The 27,537-nt window shown below is 44.3% G+C and overlaps 1 protein-coding gene across 1 annotated transcript in view; it reads right to left on the reverse strand.

Annotated features, from left to right (window-relative positions):
• LOC101061060 (roundabout homolog 1-like) overlaps positions 1–27,537 on the reverse strand; it is a 68,194-nt gene that overhangs the window by 31,235 nt on the left and 9,422 nt on the right. The window contains exon 4 of the mRNA XM_011611468.2: positions 14,756–15,082. Coding sequence (XP_011609770.2) covers positions 14,756–15,082 — 327 coding nt within the window. The remainder of the gene's footprint in view (positions 1–14,755; positions 15,083–27,537) is intronic.

Raw genomic sequence — 27,537 nt, forward strand, 5'->3', positions numbered from 1 at the left:
CAAGTTAGCGCAGTCGTGCACAGCAGTATCTAATATAAGAAAGAGCCTCCCAACTATCCTGGGGAGGAAAATGAAATAAATCTGGGGGAGAAGTCAGTTAGAAGCCAATAATAGGTTTCTGCTGTGGAGAGGGAAAGGGAGAAACCCACAGGGATTGGATGGGGTCAGGGGTGAGGGGGAGTACACATTTACTGTTTGGATTTGATAAGGCCTGGAAATTGCTGCGAGAGGCAGCGGCGTCTAGGAGATACATGCAACCTTTGTCTGTCAGTCTGTGACTGCAGCAAGGTCAGCTCCATCAGGGGGGGCTTGTTGAACATGACATCTCTTCGGCTGTAACTGTTGACATCATTGTCCTGCTTATGTGTATCTATATCACTCCCAATCTGACCACTTGATGAAAACACACTAGAGTTATTTTTTCCTCTTCCTGTAAAGGAATCCTACTCCCCTGCTTTCCCAGCCTCACTCTCGGTGACATTAATGCACACACGCACACACAGCTCTCCCTGCTGGGTTTGTCATATTACCTGACAGAACACCAACAGATTCCTTTTTTTTTTTTTGCTGCTTCGGTGCCAAGCAGCCGGTGGCATGAATAGCTGAGACGTTCAATTTAATTAGTGCTGCGCCCATATGGATTAGGAAAGAGACAGACATACCCACAACCGCAGAGTTTGTCACACATCCCCACTTGATGGAGCCTTAAAGTTGCCCTCGGCGGCGTGTTTATACAGATCCACACATGAATACACGCACCAGAGGAAAGAATTGAGAGGGGGACAAGGTCTGTCAGCTCTGTAATCAGGTGATTCCTCTGCTGCAAATTTTATTGGCTTTCGCAGCGGCGCAAAGAGAGCGTTAAGGTTGGCTGGCTGCACCATGTGTGCAGAGACAGCTGCTCGGATGGGCGGGGGGAAAAGGAGGGTGCAAAATGAGCATATTGCTAAATAGATTATTTTAAAAACCAGCGAGGTTGATCAACAGCATACTGTCATCCTGGCTCAGAAAACCATGCAGATGGCTGAACGGACCCGCTTATCCTCGCATCCACCGAATCCCAAGAAAATGACAGTTTGAGTGTGTGCTAACTCGTAGCAGATTTCTGGATGAAAGGTTGTTCTTTCCGGGCCTACTACAACCCACAAGTTCAGCCAAAAGAAAGTGCAACCGGTTGAATGTATGTTAACGTTTAAACCAAATGAAATGGGGCTTTTTGCAAATCCAATAGTACAGCGTAGGATTTGGGGGCATCTGGTCATTAGTGGCATCGAAGCTGTCAGCAGTGAAAGGGTGAAACCGTAGATCGTTGTGGCAGGCTTAAAGCATCCTTTGGAATTATTATTACTTATGTCACTTTTCTTTCTCACACTTACTTATGAAACTTAACAGAAGGAATGTTGAATTGGCTTGAAGGCAACAAAAAGACTTTTAAACACCAACTTGATTCTTGCCAACTAGCAACAACTTGGGCCAACGCTGAGCTCACATCCCATTCGCTAAAGCAAGGAGCCAATCTGAGAGCTCCTTTGCTAACAAATGACACATGTTCTGTAATCGATGTCTAACACAGATGATTGACCAGTACACACAACATTTACTGGCTCCCAATGGCGAGTCACTGGGTGTGCACGGGCCTTAATGGAACAAAGACACGGCAGACAAAATCAAGTAAATCATGCTCTGTGAATCTGAGCCACAACTGTGTGCTCATTCAGGTCTCACAAAAAACAGAGCCTGGCGTCTGAAAGGAACCACTGAGCTAAACTGCTGCCAGGTTCATGTCATTACGCTCTAATGAAAATATAATTGCCAATATTAGATCCAAAAAAAAAGTCCCCTAGACACCACAGCACTGGCCTGCTACGGCCCTGGAAGGAATGTTTTCAGCACAAACAAAGCAAATTGTTGTAGGGAAAGAATCATTTCCACATTCATGCCTCTCAGTGTAAGAAAGCAGTGAGTGAATGGAGAAAAAATACAACCCTGCCGCGTCCGATCGATGAGACTTTGTTGCTCAAATGATTTCTTGGCTACGTGGCTGTTTGTCATCTTAAGACCACCCCTGAAGTGGAAATGGTGCACTCCATGGTGAATTGGTTTCCCTGATTGATCTACGATCTGAATGGATGGTGCAATTTCCTAATTCCTGTCCAATAATACCCACAACGCACGGACCTAATGGAGACATCAATGATGTGTTGGGCCTCAGAAAAGTGGTATGATACGGTAATGGGTTTTTTTTAGCTTCTGAGTTTGCCTTTATTTTTCCATTTACCAACAAAATAAAATGCGATTTATTTTGATTTGTGTATTAAGTGGTCATTTCGAATGCAACACAGTGTAAAGATATTTTAGGTCTTTTCTGGAATGTGCTCAGTGCAGTTCATCCAGCTTTCGTTCTCTGATTGGGCTCAACAACGAGTGCAACCGGGTAAGACAGAAATGACAAATGAGGGGAAGTATCTGGGAAGACTACAGTAGACTGTGAAAAAAAGGCATGTAGAGGAGGAGGGGATCAGGGTCGAAGAGAGGTGGCAGAAAATTAATCACTTCAGTTTCTGGTGTTAGTATCCATGCTGCTACACAATGCGCATTGCATCCCAAGACGCCTTCTCCCGGGATGTGGTTGACTTTTGTGTTTTCTTAATTCTCATACAGCTGCTCGTTCAGCAGCATGGGTCCCAATTAATTGAGCTTTTATTCCTAACACCCTCGGCCAGACTTAAAAAACAAAGGCTCGGGGGGGTTGAATGAAATGCAGGTGGTCACCGCGCTTTTAAAGCGGTCTCGGAACACTTGACGAGGCAGGCAACTGTGAGGTGTAGCAGAGCTGAAACTTGTGATTGGACTCAGTAGGGGTCCTCGCCAACGGTAGCCCAAGTTTAACAGCATTTGTTGAAGCCCAGTGGCAAACGTGCATGTATATGCCTATCGCTCTGTTCAGAAAACACACGCGAGTGACAGCGGGGGCTATTAAACATGGCAGGCTGTATATAGAGCAAACACTGTAGTGCACATCCCCACTGTGTGTTCACAGGAGTGTGAAGCTTCATGCACCGCTCCCTCACAGGAGTAATTTGGTGCAGAAGTCACCTGGCTAAGCTGTTGTGCTTCTGCTCCTCACTGCACACAGGCAATCAGGAAGGAATCATTCAAATCCGCCAGGCGTGTATTCACAATTAATAAATTACTGCCTTTGTTTTTTTTAACACAGACGTCTGGCTGATATATGTGTCGTTGGCAAGGTCTTGTGTTTCTGATACTGGCACTGTTCTAGGGTCACAAGCACAGAGGAACGAAAACAGAGGTAGAAAATGAAAAAGAGTATCAAATCAACAGTGTGTGCATGACTATGAATGTCTTTAAGCCTTAATAATAGCAACAGAATTGCTCTGTATGGAAGGGTGTCTTCTCAGGAAGACACAATTCAATTAGCAAAGTGTTCCACAAGTGTTTCTGACCACTGGAGTCAAAGGTTTAATCAGGCTGGTTTTATCCCCATCTCAAGGTAAATGTGAACACCCCCCCCTTGTTTCTTCCCCTCCACCCACCACCCCACAATGCACCGCTCCCTCTATCCCCTGCGGCAAAGTGAGGCAAGAAACAGTATCCGCTCTCTTACAGAACCTCCAGAGATATCTGACTTCTCACCACGCAGCTGAGCAAGAGACGGCGAGAGAGATCCACGCACGTATAGGACGTGCACACGCCCACGGCAGATACCCCGGCCTCCGAGATAATCGATGCCAACGGAGCTGCGGCTGATAGAGAGGGTGGAGAAAGTCGGAGCAAAGGCCAAATTTCACCCACACGAATAAATCCTTGAAAGGAAATATGCTGGATGAAGGAATATGTGAGCCCTGAACCAAAATATGACCAGCTCCTTTGTCTGAGGGAGCCATTTTCAGCTTTATGTTAGAAAATGGCAAAATGCTCAGAAGTGAAATGAAAAAAATGAAGACACGCCTGGGTGTAAAAAAAAATTGGATTGGGAAACGAGTGATTCAAAGGAATGTAAACCTCTAATTAAGACGCCAGTGTCGTCTCAGGCCCTCTCCTTTCCTTTTTATTTTGTGGTGAAAATAATTGAGGGCTGCTGAAAGAGAAGCACCCATGCCGGCGTCAACAACACACGGGTTCGCCTCTGGTCTACAGGTATTTGGCACTTTTAAAGGTGCAGAGATAGAAAATAGGTGACAGCAGGAAAATTAGGCATGTGACTGACAGTGTTGCTACATTACACTCGCTGTCCTCGCACATGCTGTCAAACAAACCCAGAGGAGAAAGTGACAAGACACGCAGGTGTCCGCTGGCCATTAGTGTAGGAAAAAACACTCGGCTAGTCATGCAGCTGTCAATTAAACACATTCTTGTAGCTTGTAGCACTTTAAATACAGAAAAAGTGGTCTGCACTTGCAATTAATATAGAAAACAGGGATAAAAGGGTAGATATTACAAAAGACAGGCAGTGGTAGTGGCAATTTACAGCTTAGACAACATCAGCACGATCGCAAACAGTAGAGAGACAGCGAAAAAAAAACATGCTAACTTTTGTTTAGCACAGCAGAGAAGCTTGCGGGATCCTGTTCACCCAATCAGCCCAATTATTAGTCCAGCAATGAATCACTCCACCCGCTCCAAACAACTTTAGTGGACCAGTAATGAGCAGCTCTGCTCAGAGGCCACAGGGACAGCACGCAGCCGTAGAACATCCGTCTTACACATGTCTGTGAATCTTTCATGAGTGTGTGTGTGTGTGTGGGGGGGGCAAAAGTGGCACAGGCAATATCAATCTGATCAATGCTGAGAAGTGTAAATCCCAATGTTGGAAAATGAGTAACGAAATTCATCAGTGCACATCTGCCTAAGCGGCGTGGTGGTGAGGTACCCGCTAAAAGTCCAGACAATGCTTAAAAAAAGAAAAAAAGACAACCACCACCACCCCAGACAGCCTGTTCACCCTTCTGTCGTCTGGCAAAGGATGCACAAGTATCATCTGCCATAACAGACAGAGGAGCTTCTCCCCTCAGGCTACGACAGAAATCATCCCACACATTTCATCTAAATTCGTTTTATTTTCTCATATATTGCGAGTGTGTACTCATTAAGATTTCGTTGTGTCTTAGTGGAATCACAACCAGGTGGGTTGCATTTCTCCTCTGTTTAATATCTTCGATTTTCCCTGAAGATCAGATGGAATTATTGAATGCGCACAGTAACAGGTGGCAAATGCCTCCTCTTCCTCCCTTCCTCCAACACCAACGCTCACGCGTTCTCTCGGCGACAGGCCGGTGGCTTATGGAGCTGTCAGGGAATCAGATCACCTGTCTGTCCGTGCAGGCTGTGATCGTCAGCTCCAAACTCAGCACACAATCGTCAGACAAGCAGCAAAACACACATGATGTTTCCCTGTCACACATGACAACCGCTGCACAGAAGTGAGACGTGCCCTGGAGAAAGTGCACGCCAGCTAGGTCAAGTGTCAGTCTTCATTTTCATGGCGCCGCAGACACAGATATAGTTTAAGGAGGGTAAATATTTAAACCTAAGCCCTTTTACATCTTTCTATAGGGAAGAAAAACCCACTTAGTATATTTGCAGGTTCAATTAAGATAAAATCCCATGAGTTAAATCCTGGCCTAAATAATTCTCTTTAAAGTCAAAAGTGGGGAAGAAACAGAGAGATATAGCTGGGATGTACAATTAAAGGTATCAAAAGGTAGAATATAAGTGTGTGTAAGAAAAAACATTTATATGTATGTTAATGAATGTGTCCAAGTGTTAAGAGTTAGATTGCTTTGAAGATCCTTTTAATTATCTGCAGTCCCTGGTCGGCGTTTCCTCGTTTACCTCCCAGTTTCACCCTCTCCAGCTCCTGGTGCCTCATCTCATGCTGCCGCTATTTGATTTGCCGTATCGTTGCAATATAGCCTTGGGAAGTCTGGGAGGAAGTATAAGGAGAGATTTCCACAGAGGGGAGAAAAAAAAAACCTGCCTGGGAAAGGTTGGGCAAACAAAGAGGAGGGTTTTATTGGCAGGAAAAGGAGTATAATGAAACATTCTGTCTCATCATATTCTGGAGTGGAGATATTATCCTTTGACTACCTGTGAATTTCCCCTATGGTGCATTTGTATAGCACATTTCAAAACACATGGGCTCCAATATTAGAGCAAAAACCACAAAAAAGAACCTTGATGGTGAAAAGCAATGGACTTAAGTGTTGGGGTGTGCCAGGGGCTGCCAACTGTATAAACACAGAGGTGGTGAATATTAATGATTTCAACAGGCAGACAGGAACATAATTGGAAAAGAGCTGAAATGGCCCTCGTTTAATTTTACAGCAGCAGAAAAACGCCAGTGATGCTCAGGACAAAGAAAAATGGGCTGTGAGCATTTTTCAGAATTATTCTAATTTAAATGTTTTTTTGTCCTCATGTAAAAATATATGTTAAAATAAAATGGGGGTGGGGACGCAATGTGAAAACCCAGATACACACCCTAGTTTTACCCCGCGCAGTCCGTGTGATGCACTTTGCACACATAGATGCACACTTACATACAATTTGTGTAGGGCGTAAATGACAAAAATGGGGAACACATCACTGGACATCAAAGCTTTTAGTGAGCCGCTTCTCCAGCAGCAGCTCCATCACAGACCTGTCTGCACATTCCAGAGTATTCCCACAGGAGAGAGATGAAGCGATGCTCCACGAGGAGGAGGGGGAGGAGGAGGAGGAAAATGGCAGAAGATAGGGGATGCAGAACTGACAGTGAAGCACGACAGAGGAACAGCAGTGGTGCTTTGGAAGTGTTCAGCTCATTATTCAGTTCGGCACAGAGGAACCTCTCTACTCTCACTTCCTGTACCCAATTTTGCTGCAAATTATGAACGACCACATGCGACGCCTGTTAGAGGAGATGCCAGAATCTTTGGTTCTGATGGGTTTGCAGCGGGAACGACACTACATAGACACATTAAGCTTGAGTATTGTAACCGAGGTGGTGTAATAAGACACAAACATCAATGAAGTAAGACTCCGGTATTTCTAGATTGCAATGTTCCACATATTTTATGCATCCATTGGCTAAACTCAAAGTACCCAAAGAAAATGAGGTACGGAATGATACAACTACAGAGCACCACAGACAAAAATGTGTGTAAAACTGCTCACTACGCAACACACTAACCTATAACCATTAATCCAACTATAAAACCAGACAAAACAACAAAAGAACACAACAATGCCACTTAAAGCCAAGACGAACAAGGCTTAGATATTCCACGGAAACATTTTTCTTTTATAACTGAGCAGGAATAAAAATTAGTGATTTGTTTTTCTGCATATGAATATAAAATCCTGTAAAAGCCATCATACACTTTTTTACTATGTGGCTTTTTTGACATTCACTCTGCCAAGGATCTTGTTTTTTCATCCCTGCTTTTTTGTTTCTTAATATAAGCGTGAACAAAAAATAGAAGAAGAATTTGTTTTCCATCTGTTCTGTTTTGGGTTTCAACTCTAGATTCAGAAGCTTGGTTAGAGCTTCAAGGTCAGAATAATTAATTATCCCTGTCAAAGTGAAGTGTCTGCCTCTAAATCACATAATCTTGCCTTCTCAATCATCAGCATTACTTTCTTTAAAAAACAGTCGTGAAAAAGCTCTGACAAATGAAAGATGACGGGAAGTTGAAATTCATAAGTGGCACAACCTTTGACCTTACAGAGATGAAGAATTAACCTTGAGCGCCACTGCGGCGGGTGGGCGTGGCTGACGATGCAGTGACGGACAGACGATGGATCAGGCTAATATCTGCAGAAACACACAACCATCCCTCTCCTCTCCGTGACAGGATTACTCAACTGTGTGTTAAGCCTTTAATACTTCCACAATGACAAATGCACAAGTAAAATATACGGCAACCTAGACACATCATGGATTATGTCAGTGAAGGGTTTGTTGCATGCAGCGGCTTGATGATGAGGTTTTTGCCAGTAATTAATTTCAGTAGTTAAAAAATCCAAGCTAACAGCTAAGCAATCAGGTTTTTATTTGGCCCTCCGGGAAGCTTCTCCTGCTCTATTCAAAATGCCGGAAACAAATGCATATGACTTCAGAGAAACCTGACACAGCACGCGCGGTCTTTTGTCGGAAATGGATCACATCTTGGCACATTACTGCTCGGAGGCTGGGAGAGACGCAACAGACGGCGGTCAGGTTCAGGTGGATGGGGAAAGAGGGAAATATGCTAAGGTGGACTGCGCTAAGCTAAATACGTGTCTCCCAAAAAACAAGATGTTGGCAACATGATTTGAAGGGATGTAAGGCAACACAATCGAAGAGAAGACACACCCAAGCGTGTGCTTAATGTCACCCATGTAGGGGTGCACGGGAGCAGACAGTACACAAGTCTATCTGGAACAGCCAGATTTGCTCATTTGACTTTCCAAGGCTATTTTTCCCTCCCGGTGGCACATCTCTCTCTCCCCTTGTCAGCAAGTAATTCTCCAAAGATAAGCAGAAAAGAGGGAGAAGGGGAAAAAGAAGTGTGCGCCTTTGCACACACAACCACACACAACCGATAAATAAGGCTTTAAATCTCTGTAATGTAGAAATCTGCAATTAATTGGCTTTGCATGTGAGCTTATTATCACAGAAAGGTAGACATCTTTCAGCGTCTTGTCGACAAATCATTCTATTGTAAAGGAAAGTCAGATAAGGTGGACTGAAAGGCAGCCCTAATTGCCAGTATAATTCAATAATTTGCTGGAGATGAAGGTCAGTCATTTGTTTTCCATCCACTTGTTTTCCAACCAAATGTTGAAATGTGTCTCCAGATTTTAAGGTTTGTTTGTTTGCTTCACTTTGCTTTTTGGGCGTTTTTGACTTTTTCAGACTGTGCTCACAATTTTGAATCAAAACACATAAACGTTGAGCCACATCATTAAGAAACCCATCAACAGAAAACCAAACAACTAGAAAATATTACGCTGCAGGGTGTTGTTGATTCTTTTCCTTGCCATAATTGTGGGCACAACAGGCTCCATCACAGTTATTTGTTCTCTTTGTGTTTCCAGTTAGGGTTAGGCCTTACAAAAGTGCTGAAAGACTTGTTTGTGTCTCCAAAATTGATAGTGCCTCAAGTGGTGGAGAACAATTTAGTCCCACATTTGTGTAGAACATCAGGGACCTGCTTTTTAGTGTCTTTGGTCAATGTTTTGGAGAAGTTTGGTGAAGTAGGTAATTAGTTACATCCATTATTATGACTTCCTGGAGAGACTGCCAGTATGGGCATGTATTTCTATACATGCCACAATCTGTAATACTTTGCTATTCCGAGATTATCGCCACAAACCCAGAAGCCACTCCACAACGTCTGCGACTCCATGGTACTTCGTCTTCCTTCTCCCATCACTGAAAGCCAGCAAAACCCCATGTCCTGACGCCCTGGCTCAAATGCAGCTCTTGGAAATGCTGAGCCGAGGGGAATCCAGCGGCTGAGATTGTTTAGACAATCCTTGCGGCGCGCTCACCCTGCTCTCCGGGCTGTAAACACAAAGCAGCTGTCCCCGGAGAGCGCCGCTTCACCGACTGAGCTAACCGCTGGCCAACTGGGAGGAAAACTCAGGACTGAAACACAGGAAGAAGAACAAGAGCAAGCAAAGAAGTACTGGTACCTGACTTAGCGGCTGCAGAGCATTTATATTCTAACTCTCAGTGGAGAGAAGGACGACTCCTCTCATGCACGCTTCTCTGATGTTGCGCAGAATCCTTTACTGTGTATATCCAGAGTGACAACAACAGGAAGCCGTCAGTGACAGCGACAGCCACTGTGAAGTGAGGCGCTATTAGCTAATGGATAGGAGCAGGCCACGGGGGGAGGCCGACCCCGGAGGATCCTGCTTTGTATGTCTCCAGCACTCGCCTGTTTTCAGCACAAGATTAAGAATCAAAGAGGAGCGGACAGAAAGACGGACCAGGGGTCCCACCTTCAGCTGTCAATCTCCCAGTAGGACTGGGCTGCGCGGATCCCATGATCCACTTCAGAGAGTGTGGAGCTACTACGAATGTGTCTGTCAAGTCAATGTATTCATGCGATTGCTGCAATCCATCTTCTGTCACCCACTGGCTTCTCGTTGCAAAATATGGGAAAGAAAACAACAGCGAATGCATTTAAAATGATGGATACGGTGGGGACAGGAAGGGTTTATTTCTTTTAAAAAAGAGGAATGTGTATGAATGAGCCCAGGATAATGGTTTCTTTCCTGGTTTCTACGTGCACAAAAGACACAACTTTAGCTTTTTTGTTTTTGTGGTATGAAAGCGAATAGTCAGATATTAATTGTGTGTCTTCTGTTTTTCAAGCATTTGACCATAAATGTCCTGGTTTGAGGTTTGAGTTTGCTGCCTTCTTTCTTTCACAGCTTTATCTCATTTTTCCTCTTGGCTCCTTTATTCGCCACCAATCAAAAGCCTTAACTGGATTTTTTAAATTAGCTTAATTTGTGTCAATTCCATTGATTGTTCTAATCTAAAAGAATAAAGTAAAGGTACAATCATTTTCTGTACTGAATTGCTGCACAGTTTCATGGACATTTGTCCAAGCTGAAAGCTGTGTAAGGACACGATTCAAACAAATTCAGGTTTTCATGAAAACTTAATATGCCACCAAAATTTTGAAATGTTGTTTTCAAAGCAAAATATATCAAATAGTTTATGCTTATAATTATAATAATAAATGTTAGATAGTTTATGTCCGGGACACATGCAGCCACACACGTCCCTCTGCATCGTCCATCATCCTGACGGGTTGTTTTTATCATTCATCAAGTCTGTTTTAATCATTTTCATTCACATTAGTTTGGATTCCCTTGTCACAAAAATATACAAATGCTGGCTTTATTCCGTAACCTTGGTCCAAACCAGCAGTTGATTGGTTATTTTAAAGCCTTGTGTACATTAGAGGGGGGGTCATGGGGAGTTCAGGGAAAACTCTTTCAGCTCTGTTAAATAGCTTCAAGTCAGTCCCAAAGAGATGATCCTGTTGATTGTAATGCTAATATGGGAAGGGAAAATGGAGAAGTGGTGAGGGGGTGACCTTCCTCCCACCTCTACGGGAAACCATCAAATCTCTGAGGTAGTGACTTCGGAACAACTTTGACGCTCTGACAGCGAAGAGACTCGTCATCTTTTGATGAAAGAGTGGGAAGAGTTGCTGTCAGTTTTGGGGGGTTAGTCCAAATCAGGACTTAAATAGATGACATTAAAGACCCATTTCACGTTTGCTTTTACAACAACAGATGTGATTTGTTTAAAATAGTGACCATTGTATCACATCATGGACAAGCTGATCTGAATCGAAGCAGAAAGCCGATGCCAGGCTCGTCCGTGCAAAAGCTGCTGAGGCAGTTTATCGCTACATTAATGCCTAATGTGCTCAGGCAAATGGAGTCGTCCACTTAGTTTAAGAATATCATTTATAAGTCACCGTTAGTGGACCTAAAAACAGGTCTGCTATCCAATAACCTTTAGAGTGCACAGGCCGTGACTTTGGCTTCACCTCAATAAAGCGCTTTATGATTGAATCAAGTGGCTCAGGTCAATAGGACATATGTTCATTTCCCAGGGACCTCTGGGGTCCCTGCAGGCAGAAATATTATGCTGAGTGTCGTCTGTGACATTTATTGGATGGGAAATAAGTTTCATGTCATCTCCCCCCCACCCCATTTTTTCCCAGATTTTATCTCTTGGCGTTCAGAAAAAGGCCCCACTCGGCTGCGTGCACAACATGTGTCTGTCAGCGTGCGTTTCAGCCCCCTGGACACGCTTCAGGCCCCGGCCCAGGCTACATCTGTCACTGTCTCCCCCATGTCACTTCAATTTTCTGCAAACAAGTTTCACTTGTGAGCCTTGAAGAACCGACATATCTTCTTTCCCTCCTTCTTTCCCGCGCCTCCCTGTGACTCCTGTCCTTCACGTCTGCCAGCCTGCCTCTTGTCAGCCGCCTCCACATTTGTCATCATCTCTGTTTCATTTCGCTGAAGCTCAAGTGGCAGTAGAAGAAGTCATAATACAGGAAAAATCATTTTGAATTGAGTTGAGGGCATTTGAGAGTAATTAATTTTCCACTGGAGCTTTCACGTTCACTTTGTCGATATGGGATCAAATGACTTTGACAATCCTGTTGAGTGCTGGAGTATTATTTTTTTCAGTTGCCAGGTCCCTGAATTCATCCCACATTACAAGTGGCATGTAATAGTATATTTTATAAAAGCAAACAACCTTACCCACTCTGGAAACATCCCTTAATAAATGCTAGTTCTACATTTGCAATTACATATCCAGATATTTGAATTTGTTGTATATGTCTTACATTCATCTTTTCACACCGTCCCTGCTTTTTAATAAAACCAACGCTGCTGGCTGACATCGAAACTATCATAATGCACGAGCTGTTCAGAGAGCCAACTTTGAAATTTGTTTACAGACGATGAAAGTGTTCAATTACAGAACAGAACACGGGCCTTTCAAAGCATTTAGATGTGTTTATAATGTGGCGTGATGGCTGGGCTTCACACTGGTTCTGCCTGCATCGCAAACCAGCGTGCGTTCAGACTCGCATTATGCTAATTTGTCTCTTATTCGTTGCATTTGCTTGAATGCCTGCAGCATTTTCACTTGACAAATATAATAAATATGGCCGTGTAAGGCGGTGACCATCACGAACAAGGTGCCATTATTTATATTTCAATTTTTGTGACCACCTCGGAGGGCTAACATCGCATCTCATCTGTTCTATATTTCCCAAACAAGATGTATTTTCATGTTCCGTCTACCAGAGATTCTTCTTTCGGTTCCTCCTTTCAAACAAGACAGTCTAAAACCAAGCAAACCAAAACATGTGTGTGCGGCGAGCTTTTGTTAGTTTTAAAGTAAAACAGAGCACCGCGGCCCATTTCCGGCGCTGAAATATCCCTTCACATCAAAGCCAGCACTAAGTAGTAAAAAAAAAGACGTGAAATTAACAACAACCCCATAAATGTGACCATAAATGATCCGGCACATGACTCCATTGACAGAGAACATTCCCAACAACCCTCCCCTCCCCCTAACTTCTGTTGTAAACTCCCCAACTCAGCAGCATTCAGCAAAGAGCGGTTCTGTTTCACTACTCAGCCTCGGAGTGACCCATGAATCTGTGTGACCTCCGAGGGAAGAAGCAGGGAGGAATAACTTATCCGTGCAGCTTCAACAAGTCCTTTCTGTGTTTAGCTTGCTGAGTAAGCAAGTCTTCTCCCTGAAGAGATGAGCTTCTCCGCGTTATGAGTGCTGATCCAGCATCAACGTGATGCCGTTTGGACGTCTGCTGCATCATAATGCAGCTACAAAAGATGAAATGAGGAAACTTAGAAGGGAAACATTATTGGAAAAGATCTGCTAATGTCCGCGTCCAGAGGGAGTTGAGAGTTCTACTCAGGGACATGGCTGGGCAGAGCTGTGCAGGATACCTGAGATTCGTCCTCATGATGCACTTTACACCAGATTTCGGTGATTTTTTCGGGACCTCCTACACCTTTGCTCTGTAGGCATTCACAGACCATCTGCACTTACCCCTCCGACGGTCGTAAACCCCGACCTTTGACCCCCTGTATTCTAGTCCACAAGCTCCATTCCATCACCGCAGTCAAAGTTTGTCCAGACACAAGAACATTTGCTCCGCGGGTCCCGAGAGATTACGGACAGACGCTGCAGTGAAAGCCAGTTTAGATGCTGACCAGCGCACGTTTGACACTCCTAACTAGCAGTGAGGGGAACCCATCACCTGTTACCGTCACATTCAACACCACTTTTGACCTGTGGGACAAAAGCGGACACACAGTTGCTGCGTGCTGGACAAGTGTTTGACATTGTGATCTCTCAGCTGCTTTGTGCAAATAAAATGACCCACGTTGGGAAAACAAAAGGGGCATATTTAGAGGTATTTGCTCTCAGGCGTAAATATCATGTGCGCATCCAAAAACATCTTTTAAACTTTTAATGGACAAACAAAAATAAAAACGTCCGGTGATCATTAAAATGTGCAGCTGTCCGCGCAAACTATTCGCGTCAGCACTTCTAATACATCTGGACACATCAGCATTTGGGATTTGTCTGGGCTGTGTTTGCATTTCAGTCACCGTGGTGGAAAGCTGTTGCATCAGTGCAAGACCATACTTTCATAATTGGACAGTAGTGTCTCTCAGTATCGACCTTTTTTTTTTTTGTCAAACATGAGAGCACATTTTTGCATATTCACAGCCCGAAACACACAACAAGTGTCTTGACTTGATTGGCCACAGGAGACCCTGTGTCCTAAACGACGTCTAGGGACTGTGCACTAACTAGGGACTCTGTTATTGTGTAGAGGTGTCTGTTGTGAGGATCACTATAGCCCATTTAGCCCACTAGTATCTAAGTGTAGTGGACTGAAGAAGCCAGACATGACGTTGATTACTGTTTTATAACTGTTAATTATCAAGATCATTGGAGGACCAGTGACAAGCCAGTGTAAATTAAGCTTTTTTTTTCTTTAAATTACTGTAATTAGTGATTAGATATTTTGTGCGAGATTCGTTCCTCTGAAAAAACTGTAGGTTTGGCTGTAACTAGAAAACTCCCCGATTTCATGGACATCTTCTTCCATGGCTTCTCGTCACATGCTCAGTTGTTTTCCACATTCTGGTGCTTGAAAATAAATAGAACCGGACTTACTGGCCACTTCCAGGGATGCATTGTGGCTGATTGCCTGACCCAGATAGTTTCGGGCCACGCACACGTAGCTGCCATCGTCCGGTTTGCTCCGCCGTCCGTGCACGATGCGCAAAAAGAACAGCGAGCCGGTGGGCAGCAGCATGCGGTGAGAACGGGGGTTGTCGCGGTCCGTCTCCACGCGCTCCCCGTCTTTGTACCATTCCACCGTGGGGCTTGGCCGGCCCTCTGCTTTACAGTTCAGGGTGGCTGGTTCCCCCTTGGACACAATGAGGTCAGAGGGGTGCTCCACGATGCGGGGAGGGAAGTCTTCCTGGCGTAGACGAGACCCTGAAAAAGAAGAAGGAACACTAATTAATTTTCAAGCACACTCTTCAAACAATAATTCAAACCCCCAAAAATAGCAATAATATAATTAATCAAATAATACTTAACCAGAAGCAGTAATGAAAACAATAGCGGCTCTAAATGAATTCGACATGCCGCATTATTACTGCCGAGGAAATATCTCGTATTAACAATAATCCAGTTTGACAATATAATTACCACACAATCACATGTCGTTCAGAACGTGTTTTGCTTTGGTTTCAGCAGCCGGAATCCCATCAGGCATTGCAACCGAAACGAAATAACACTACAGTGTGGAAGGATATCATGCCCAACAGTTTATATAACGCATATCTTTGTAAGGAAATAAATCGTTGGATGGTTCAAAACTGAAAATGAGAACCGCTTCGTCCCTAATTTCATTGATCGGCACATAATTGCAGCAGCGGCGCGGTTGCATGTGCCACAAACAGCAGCCTGGACAGTGTGCAAACAAAAGAAAAGGCAGCTATCCTCGGCATGAGCCGTTACTGTCTCCTTCCCCCTGCAGGAGTCTACACGCAGCTGTACATGCAGCGGCGGGTTGCCAGGCTCTGAAATTGTTGCCCCGGCCAAAGAAGTATGAATCAATACCTCCACACAGGCTCTCTCTAACAACCACCAAATCACCTGTAATCCCAGATACACTGCTGGGATGCCAATCATACTGGACCTGTCAAAATAACTGTCTAACAACAGGTTTCTGTGAGGCAGAGGACAAAACGGAGCCCCTTAACAAGAACCACATACACAACCCCAATCCCTTCATACATCTTGCATTCTCTCCACCTCCCACCCAGCTCCAGCCTCATCCAAACACCGGCTCTTGCTTGTCCAACTAGTACCTGCATCCCAGTATCAATATACACAACACTTGTTTCTTTAAAAATGATTAGCTTACTTTATAGATGTGGGAGGAGACAGAGCGGAGGTAAAGACGGCGTCGATACCAGACACCACTGTTTACCGGTTTTATTGCTCTGGGAACACTTTCCTGCTCTTTCTACCTGCAGCAAACACTACGTGGTGCAGCCTTCAGCAGGCCACACTTTAATGTGCCAATGGCCCTGTAAAGCAGATAATCACCACTGTGCTGGAGAGCGATGAGCTCCTACACTCCCACTGTGGCCAATAAATCCCGCACAGGCAAGAGTTTACCCACATTGCTAACACCTCAAACAAAGGGAAATGCTGTGAGTAAGGCTGTGAACCACTGATGTGCAGGAGCCATGTAGTATTTTTGCACAAATTCAAAGTCTCAGTCCCTTCAAAAATGGAAAAGTGTTGGTATAAGTCCAATTTTACATCTGTTATTAAAGTAAGTGCTGACATCGCATTTTTAGGCAGCCAAATGTTCCCTCTAACTTGGTAATCAACCTGAGATAAGCCCTCCTGCTGCCTCGGCTAATTTATCTCTTCCAATTACTTTCTTTGTCTTGTTTTACCTTTAATGCCATCAATCAGCTATGCTAACTAAAATTCTAAGAATGCCAACAGTGACAAAAGGTGGGAATGTACAAAAGATTTGCAATTACCCCTGTTCTGCCAAACCCTCCACCAAGGTCTTGAGGTGTGCTTCAGATATGCTAATGTGCTTACATTCACGATGCTCAGACAGCACATGCTGATGAATAGCCATAATTATTTTTTTAAATATTGTCACCTTTACAGCACAATGGAGTACAGCAAGGCCTTGAGGAAATGTTACTGGGAGTGATGATGCTCTGAAACTCAAAGTCAAGGATGAAAGTTCACAGGCAGCACAAAATGTCTGCACCAATATAATCGCTGGGCTGAGGAGCCTGAATATTAAGGTAGCAAATACAGAAAAGTAAAAGATGGGCTGCATTTAAAGTAAAAGACAGGCTACATTTTCAGAACCTGAAAATAATGTTTTGCAGAAATGATCATTTCACACCAAACAGCGAGAAATAACACCTGTTGTGTTCAAGAACGATTATCAGCCGCGCCCAGGCAGGAAGGAGAGCAATTTAAAACCAAATAAAGGAAGCGTGACAACAATATCATAAAGACAAGAGCAGAAAACAGCTGTGAGCATCATCTAAAATGAGTTCAATTTGACACAGTGTCTGGATATTTAAACCAACAATAGAACAATATAAGCAAGCTGCCCACTCCACACATACAGCCGTCTTTCTTAACTGTGTTGGGCAGATACCTAAAGGTCCAGACAGTCTGATTCTGCTCCGTGGCATTATAGCAAGAGGCAATATCAGCTGGCCACAACTGGCCCTCGCAGAAGCCCAGGTTTTATCTGCAAAGGGCCAGCAGCCAGCGCGCAATCAGTATGCGAAAAACACTCCCACGAATCCACAATGGAGTACACACGCAGACAGCAAAGGTCATTTGTAGCACCTGTGTCCCTACAAATACGTTTGAGTCGTCCCGTCGGCAGTCTTGTTGTCTCCTGAAGATCCAGAGTGAGATGTCGAAATGAAGAGCAGCAGACACAAAAGAGAACGGCGCTTGGCTTTGTCACAATTGCAGAAAATTGGAGGTGGGTAGAGGGTCTGTGTTCCCCACAGATCTGTGTGTGTGTTTGTGTGTGTAGGGGGGGGGGGGGGGTCTAAAAGAGGGAAGTAAACAGTGCAGGAAACAATTAAGGAACTATTTGGTGTTTCATTCTTACAGGTTTTAGGGAAATTGTGGGAAACAGCACATATAGGAATAAATTAGAGGTGGGAAGGCGAAGAGGAGGAACTGAATATCAGGGTAGATGGTGTTCCAGTCAAATATGACAACTATGTGGCACAAAAGTGTGTTTAATGCAGCATTGGTAGTCTTGCAAGTTCCTACCCTCTTTATTGTGAAGTATGCAACACTATATATTCTGTTTATTTACAGTGTGTGAAAGGAAATTACTCTTAAAACATGGAACCAAAGAAATATACATGAAAGAATTCTCACATTTCACCATCAAATTATCTTTTCCACTCTAGTAATGGCCAAGTGTGGAAAAACGATCCGCTTGAACTTCATAACACTAATAAACAGGTTATACAATTGAAGCTGCTGACAGCTGACAGATTCATATTGGTGGAAATGGGAAATCTCCACCTGCAGAATTGGGATTACTGGCACTGCGGCGCCAGGGGCAGCTGACAGACGCAGGCGGAGGCTTAGGAGGGTGCAGCGTCTTGTTAGGGAAATGACTTTTCTCCTGTCTGTGGAAGTCGTTTGCATGATTCTTTGTGATCCGTGGCCTAGGCGGATCAAAGTCCACACTTTTTAACGGGGCGACGGAGATTGCCAGTAGCTTCCTGAGGACACTCCTGGAAATGACATCACACGTGACTGACAAGGAAGCCTCATTCTGTACTGCAAAAACCATAAAACGGGCAGACCGATGGGACATGTGCCATTAATTTGACCTGAAAATACATGGACGTCTGACCAATTCTGCTCCCTTTTTTACCCTAAAATAAGCAAATTAAGCAACTCTGCACCCCAAAAATCTACCCTAGACTGCACAGGCTCGTGTGAGAGTACGCGTGGTGTTACGCAACTTTCCTGTGCATCACTGTGCTACCTTTGGTATTTTAAGCACAACTAATTACACAGAAACGTCAGCAAAAAAGAAAAAGTACCCTGTAAATCCCATCTTCTGAGATCCAGTTCTGAGTAATGTGGATTTAGTTTGACATTAAAAGGTCTGGAAGAGCGCAGAGAGCATAATTATATAATTGACTCTAACCAATGGTTACATAAAAATGCACAAACATACTTAACCAAATTTTCCGAATACAGCGGCATAATTAACTGCAAGGACACGCTGAGAGCAGGGTAGGAGGACGCTCCGGGTCCACGGCTTTGGATGTTTGCAGAATTCTCCTTTAGAACTTTGACACAGATCAACACTATTTGCTGTTATGCCTGGTTTATTTAAGGGTTAAGGCTGATTTATGTGTCCATTAAGGGGGATTAGCTGTCTTGGCTAACATTAATTTGGAGTTATATCCAACTATTTACTTTCATGTTTCTGTGGCAGAAAGATCCTTCAACCAGCAGCAGAAATTATTTTAGAAATTAGACTTTTAACTTCCCAAACCATAAAACCATCACATTTTGAAAAATGCATTTTTTTTTTTCTGCAAACTTCTCCGAAACTGCAAATCCAGGAAATTCAAGAGTCTAAAGATCCTCGTCAGCCCTGAACACTCAGTCGGGAGGGTGAACTTGGTACCTATAATCTGTGCAAATAAAGGAAAAGTTAAGAGGGGTCTTCATGCAGATTTTGAAGGAGGAACATAGCAGCACTCTAGTAGTTACAGCCCACAACCTCTGTGCAAACAGATCTTCACTGTCTGCTTATTTTTGTAAGAATTATACAAAACAGGTTTGGCCCAGGCATTTTTAGTGGCTTTTGACCCAGGTTAGGGTTATAAATCCAGGCTTCATGCAACGCCAAGCTTGTCATTTAAAGTAAATATTTTAGTAAAAATGCTCTCCCTCTTCTCACATAGCTGTCTGCCTGAAAGTGAATATCTCCCAAAGGTGGGCGTGACTCACTGGAGAGCATTTATTTTTGCTCATCCCCAGGATAGGCACCTATTCCAAACACACACAATCATTTGTACAGTAAAACACACTCATCCAATAAATGCCAGACATTCTTTCTCAGGCTGTATAAACTGCAATTAAGTGGAACAGTTGAAGACTGTCATTCACACAAGTATGCGAGAGGAGGAATGCTTCCCTGTCTGTGTGTGGCCACAGATAAAGGTGAAACTACCAACACACCTATACTGTTTTAATAGTTTTTTTGTTGTTGTGGTGGTGGGCCAGTTTAATGTCACTGAATATTCAGGGGAGTTTTGAGTACGCGCTGTTTCCTCTGCCACATCATTAGCACAATGAAGCAAATTCCAGGGATGAGAGTCAAGGTCGGGGCTGTGATAAGGCCTCACGCAGCACTGCCAGATGTTCAGAGTCAGATACCAACTGAGCGGAAATAGTAGGACACAAAAAACCACAGAGTTCATCGTAGCGCTCGAGAGAAACAGATTCCAGCTTCTTATTTCTGTAAATGAAATCTTAAAAACCTGGCCGGATAAACAAACACTAACAGAACATGTTGATTGGATAAGTTTGCACGAGTTAGGGTGCAGTATATTGTGGGGAGGAGCTGGGCTGCCAGCTGGTAGATTCTCACTGCAAAGGCACACACGATGAATTCCCCAGGGCAGGCTGGAACCAGAACATTACTGGTTCAGGATAAACAACTAAACCAACCAGGTCACCAGGACTGTTCGCACCTGGAGAACAGATCCATCAGGCTGGCAGTGGCAGGAAAACCGTGGTCGACCAACATACGTGCATTCAAATATCGCAGGCGTGACTGAATTTGTTGTCACTGCACCTTTACTGCTGCGTCAAACATCATCAGCTTGTTCTACACACTCCCTTTCCGCTGTTTTTGGCGTCGCGATGTGCATCGATTCGAGGCCGAAGCGTCTCTCTGCAGTCGGCTTAACTGCGATAGGTGGGCTGGGGGGGTGGGGCAGAGGAGCCAGGAAAGGCCAGGAGCACATCTGAGAGGCTTATCCACACTCAATTACACGTTCAGTGAAAAATAAAGTGGCTGTACAGGCCATCGATTATCACTCAGGCGGTGCTCGAGACTTCCTGGACGGAGGCAAAAAATAAACACAGCGAAGGTTTGTTTGTGTCAGAGATCAAAATCCATTTGGAGCTGACCTTGTGATTCAGAGATTCTTCCTTTCCTCACTTCAATGCCGGTTCTTTGTTAGGCCTTCTCCGAGCCTCTGAGGTCCTAAAATAGCTTTCGCAGGACCAGCACTGAACGAACGCATTAATTCAATCAGCGTGCCCGTTCATTACGTTGGAGCGCCCGTCTGTGTGACCTACATCTTTTATTTGCAGACTTAATTGTGCCGCTGCTAGCGGCAGCTGCCCAGATGTGGATGGACGCTGGGAGGGATAGACTTGGCCCTCAGCACCAAACTCACCCAACTGAGAAGCCGGTGATCTGATTACAGTCTCTGAGGAGGAACTGTAGAAAATGTATTCCCAAATACGGTGGCTGGTAGTTGGTCGGTTGTGCTGCCTTCCCTTAGCTTCCTGTTTGTCCCTCGGTATTTCTAACAAAATGTCCGTCATTGCTTTTCAAGCCTCAAATCTCTAGGCAGCAGCTTTAAAAACAACAGCGGGAGTCTGACAAATTAGACGAGACGAGGGTCCAAGTCTTATCAAAACACAGCTGCCAATGCTGCCGCTGCTGTTACACCGTCAGATAAAAACACAACCCGCATCGAAAAATAGTATTTATTTTTGCTGCCACCTTGAAAGGCGACGCTCACCGCTTTGAATCGGAGGTTGTTCATTGCAAATGGCAAATTAGAGTTTGAAATCACTCATTAAGCGCAATATCTTCATTTTGTAAATGAAGATATACCAGACAAAACCAGACAGAACTTTTTTTTTTCTGTTAGGAGCATCTTCAGAGCCCAGGAATACTACAATAATGCGGATCAGTGGGAAGAGACACAATGTCAAAGTTCAGCAAAGACAGAAAACAGCATCTGGGCCTCAAATAAAACCGTGACCTTTTTTTCACAGTAAACCTGTCAGTGTCAATCACATCCACAGAGAAAATATGACCTGAAGTACAATTTCGACAAATAACTTGTAACTGGGAGTGACTGAACGTGTCTCAATTATAAGCCAACGTAACAAAAAGGAGTTACAATTCACTTCTCCAAAGCTTTTTTCCCTAATAAGCTTAGCACGTAGCAGCTGGAGCGCCTGTCTGCTGCTTCATTATGAGTTTATCTGTATGAACAGCTTCTGATTTGGCTCCATTTTGGTGCCGCTGATCACACACGTTGGCAGAGAGAAACCAGACGTGCTGTTGACAGGAGACATATACCACTCAAGCCATGTTTTCAGTCGGGTCCACGTTGTTCTGCATTGAATTTAAAAACAAGGCTCATAAAGATTCTCTTCGCTTCTCAGTGTGTTTCATGTGGAGCATTGCAAGAACGAAACTTGGAAGCTGACTAATTCAGTGGTTTAAAATCTTGGCACGGGCCGGGACGCTCGCTGATTGAAGAGAGGCTCACTCGGCTGTAAAATGCAATTGCGATGATTTGTGAAAGCAACGACGTGTCACAGCATTCTTGAGCAAAAAAAAAAGAAAAAAAAAAAAGGTTCGCAACAAAGCCTCTTTAATGATCTGGCCGCGGCCCACACTTGATACCATTCTTGTACTACATGACAAAAACTACGGCAGCAGAATCCGTCCGAATGGAAATAAAATGAGTTTCTGAATGCCAAAGATTCAGGAGCAAAATGTCATTTAATGTGGGATTAGTGGGTGAAATGATTTTATCTCCGTGTCCACGGCGTCGGCATGATATGACGACGGGCTAATTATTGGACTGAGGACCCCTACCTCCATGTGTCTCACTTGGCACCTTTTGATCAGATTACGCGTGATTTGCAGGAAACTGTGACACGGCCCCACGAGATACAGTCAGATGATGATAACAGCAGCATTGGGAGAGTGTTGAGCGTTTGACTGTTGGGTATTTGGCTGTTTTTTACAACAAGGTGGCAGATTTTCTTTGAAAGGAAAGCTGAAGGCGAGACTGTGAACAAGCCTTTGAGGCGACGGGTGATCCGACCAGCTGCATGACTCACAAACTCAACAGCCGGTCCTTCACGGCCCGTGGCCAAAAGATTGTGGTCAAAATTGATCTACATGGGGTTTCTGGGAGCAGATTTTAAGGTTCATTTGGGTTCTTTGGCCTTCCCTCTACCACAGTGGTCAGGTCAAGCCCCTTCCTATTAAGAACAAGTACATTTACTTAATCTGAATATCACATTAGATCCCTAATCTCGTCCTGAAGCTATAGGTCATGTCCCTCCATCACTTGGTATTTGATACATGTGTAGCACTTAGACCGTCATGGCAAGGGAGATTGGATTACAATGGTAAAATAACATGACAAACAACCTTGAAAATGAGATTGTGTGTATACCTCGTAGGAAAGATTCCCAGAGTTATGCAATAAGAGGTAGATCTCTTGATCCAAGATGGGAACCATTTAAATCTGTTTTAAATGATTTGCTCTTATTGGAGCTTGATGCTGATACTGGTGTGTCATGTAAAAGCGATTAAACACATAATAATGCCTTTTCCATAAATAAAGCTGAATGAGATTCATGAATACATACCGAGGGTAGTCCAAAGCAAAATCCACCGACAACAGATATTCTGGCCAATTACCCCAGAATCTTCATTCTTATCAGGTGCAACATTCTGCACTTCCCACATAATAAAAGCATCAGTGGCTCCTCCACTGGCTAATGAGGCTGCTTGTCAGAATGCTGGAGATGCTTTGGGAGGCTGCATTCCAGCAGCGGCTTCAGCACTAATGAATGTAACATTAGGTCGGACCCCTCGCTGCAATAACAATGTCGGTCCTGGGGGCTTCGCCCTCATCCTGGCCCGCTTTTTCACCTTCATCATCACTGAAGTACGAGTTCCCAATGAGCCCGCAGGACCGATTTTACAATTAGAACTGCAAACAAATGTGACGGAGTTATGAACACAAAGCAGATGAGCGCTTTGGAAAACGGATTCTTGGTTTTAACGGCAGACTGAGCTGAAATCTTCAGGAGCTTTAGTCTCACTGGGAGTATGGATCCTATTGATTATTAACCGCCTGGCTGGACAGGAGATGACTCACACCGAGGTAATCTTTAGAAGCGTCCCTGAGGTCACACTATTGCTGTGACCTTTAAAGCTGTCCTTTTAAAAAATATGAATTCACCTAGTTGCTCTCTAACGTTTGAGCATCAACAGAACCAGAAAAACCTGCCACCACTTGAATCATTCAGCCCTGATGGAGATTTAAATGGGGCAGCCTGTGTTAGGCTGATTTATGACATATATAAGAGGACAGTGTTTTATTTCATGCGTAATACTGGATCATTGCAACTTTCAGCGTATCAATAATTTCACACATGAGCACAGGAAGCTGAAGTGAGGTTAAACGGCCTGAAAAGCACAAATCTATAGGATTTCCTCACGTTGACGTGAGCTTTTGGTGGGTTTTTTAGGACACAAGCAGGGATGAGGCCAAAATGTATTTACAAAGATTAAGTTCCTCAACCTTCTATCACAGAGGTCAGCTGGGTTCAGGTTAGTCTTACTTGTCGTGTGCAGACAGCCATCTTAGATAAGGTTGAATGGCATCAATTTTCAGGTTTTATGTGTAAATTGAAGCTTATTCCCAATATTTTCACCGGCATCAGCCTTTAATTCATGTCTGTTTATGTGTTATTTTGCTAGCAGAATTAGAAAAAAATGAATGCTTCCCTCACATTTAATGAAAAGGTCAAGACTTTTATTTTTAAATTCTCCATGTTTAAGTAGGTACTTGAGTTATAGTTGCAAAAAAAGCCACTAATGCACATTTGCAGAACATTTTCAGCTGATATATTGACAGAAAATGATCTGTGCCTCTTTTTTTATGTCAGAAAATGGTAAAAAATAGTTAAACCCGCGTGAATGAGGTGTGAAAGGAAGCTCCCGGCGAGGGGCTGCTAACATTTGTGAGATGGACAGACAGTAATCGATCCTCCGCAGGATTTGTAAATTTTGTCTACGCCTGTGTAAAGGTGTGATGACCTGTGAACTCCAGGCCCAGAGGCACTTGTTCAGGCTCGCGGACGCTTCCCATCTCGGCGGCTGGCAACCGCGGGGCCACAGGAAACCAGCCAGCAAACAAAGGAAACACAAAGCGTTTGGCACACAAATTGATAACGCACATTACAAGATAGTGCCATTACGTATGCATTTATGCACATTTGCTCAGAGGCAAACAATTGCGACAGCGTCTGCGGAGGTTTGTGCAGGGAAAGATAAGCAGTCTGGGTGATTCTGCCAGGAGAGATCCTGGTGGACGACAGTCTCATGAGCATTTGTCAGGTAATAATAATCCCCAAACACCTGCAACAAACAGCGCGCATTAGGCATGACCTCATTTCTACAAGGGCTGACTCCATAATACGCTGTATGACAACGGCTTATCCTTGTTCCTTCTTTCTTACACTTACTCATTCTATTTAAAACACTGTATTACCTCAAGGAAATGGGATGGCTAACAGAAGGGTTTTTTTATTGATTTACTAGCCCAAAGTGGAAGGATATACGTCCACTCTGGGAGTAACAAGACCCTGAGCCAAAGTTCAGTGTAAGCATCTAGCCTCCACTGAGCCGTAACGTTAGCTTAGCTGGCCGACCTGCGTGCGTCCCTCTGCACAGTGTTTGAGTCCCTACATGAAACTGCTAACAATGAGGTCTGTGAACTGTCTTGACTCACCAAGGTCACAGTCCCTGAAAGCTCAATTGCATAGCTGTTGAGTACAAGATAAAACAAGTGCAATCTAGCTCCATTATATTGAAGAACGGCAGAAATTTCGACAGCCCATTCCTGGACTATTGAGCAATTCACGGCAAAACAAACAACCCTGAGAGGGGGGAAAAGAAAAAAAACGAAGCTTTGTTCATTTTTGAGGTGAAAGGGTGTTCATTCAATGATGTCTTTTACTGACTGGCTTGAAAATAAACTCCAGGATGGGAGAGACAGCGACGCTCTGCTTGAAAATAGATGAAAAGAGGAGCTCTAACAGAAAGCAGACGCGCAGAAGCCGAGGCGTTTCGACAGATCCCAGGGTCTATAAATGGAGCAGAGCGGAGCCACACCTTAAACACATTTCTGCTTTTCTGAGCCCAGAATGTTAGCCCTTTCCATCAAACAACATTAATGAAGATGCGGTCTCCGCTGAAGCCTGTTAGCAGCATTACTCCAACAGAAGTGGAGAAGGAATCTCATCCGCCAGACAAAGGAATTCTCAGACTGTACTCAAAAAGTCCTCATTAGCGGCGGGATTCTAGCTCATCGCTGTCACATCAAGAACGCTACAGAGGTTCTCGTTAGCTTCGGAGAAGACACCAGTGGGCGGGCCTCCCCCAATCATGCCGTCACTGCTAAATGTCCAGTGTCCTATAACAAGTGCCGTGTAGTAGTTTGGGTCACAGCAGTCAACCAATGCGGCAATGAGTGTCAGTCCCCGGAACATCACAAGCACGCGAACTCTGGCTGGTGCACGTCTGGCTCCCGCAGGTCAGCCACAGGTCTCAGGCAAACTGTTCCCCTCGGGGACGGAACACACAGCACTGATGGAATTAAAGCATGACCTGCCGACCCCGGAGCTCCAATTGTACTCACAACTGCGCAGATAACACGTGCGTGAGAGGGTTATAAAGGTAATATCCGCCCCAGGGGGGACTTTGGGCACACACTGCTAACGTAATTAGGATAGTTATTAAATCCTGTCCTGTTTGAAAACAGCAATCTGACAACAATCTCCAACAAAGGATTAAAGAACGACAGGTTCTTTTATTTCCCCACAATTTCTTTGGCAGTGTTTGCAGGCCGTAGCGCGGGCGTGAGGCCACGGTATCACTCTGGGGACGCATAATTTAGATGGGTGGGATGTAGGGGACAAAGAAATGTGGGTCCACGCTCATGCTTTTAATGACCAACGTTTAGATTATTATTGCAGCATCCATTTGCTGTGGGCAGATTCATTAGCGGGGGGTTTAACTCTCAATTGGGGAGCTTCAGGCTGCCCTTATCGCTCCGAGTTGGATGAAATCACTTTCCAGCAAAGCTCGCGTTCCTGTTATAGTCGGGACCACGCAGAGGGGAATGAGATGGTACACGCGGAACACGGAGCTCTTCTGATTAGGACTTGTTCAAGCGTGGATTACTCTCGAGGACGGGCATACAAGTCTGGCAACTCCTCCCTGCTAAATTATTTGATATCCACGGAGGACGGAGGTGTGATAAACATACAGATGGATGTTTGAAAGGGGCCATTCCCCTCCATCTTTGGACACACCTTCCCAGGCTTTGTAGGAATTGCTGCATGCAGTCAAAAAAGGCATTGATGGATTGTCTGATTTAAGTACCAGGTTCCTCAAACTCCAGACACGCTCGACTTTTTGTAAAGAGCTTGTCCCTCTGGAAATTTCGAAAAGAACGAGCTGGAAAACTGATGTCAGACATTTTTGTGTGCTCTTTGAGGACATGGAAGCCTCCGTTTGAGCCGTACATTCAAACCAAAGAAAGGAGAAGCACGGGACTTAAAGGCAGACATAAAGGCAAAAAGAGCTATCTTATCAGGTGGTTTCTATCAGACAGCAAGCGGGGCTCTCGCCGGGAGCGTCTGATGTGGGAAAAGTTATGGGATGTTATCAGAACTCCATCAAAAACTTTTCTTGCCTGACCTCTGCCTGTGGTATCACAGCATGTTATCAACCTTCTGCCTGAGCTAATTTTCCCAGCATGATTCCCGAGCCT

This window comes from Takifugu rubripes, chromosome 15, assembly GCF_901000725.2.
Source record: "Takifugu rubripes chromosome 15, fTakRub1.2, whole genome shotgun sequence".
Classification (NCBI taxonomy): Eukaryota; Metazoa; Chordata; class Actinopteri; order Tetraodontiformes; family Tetraodontidae; genus Takifugu; species Takifugu rubripes.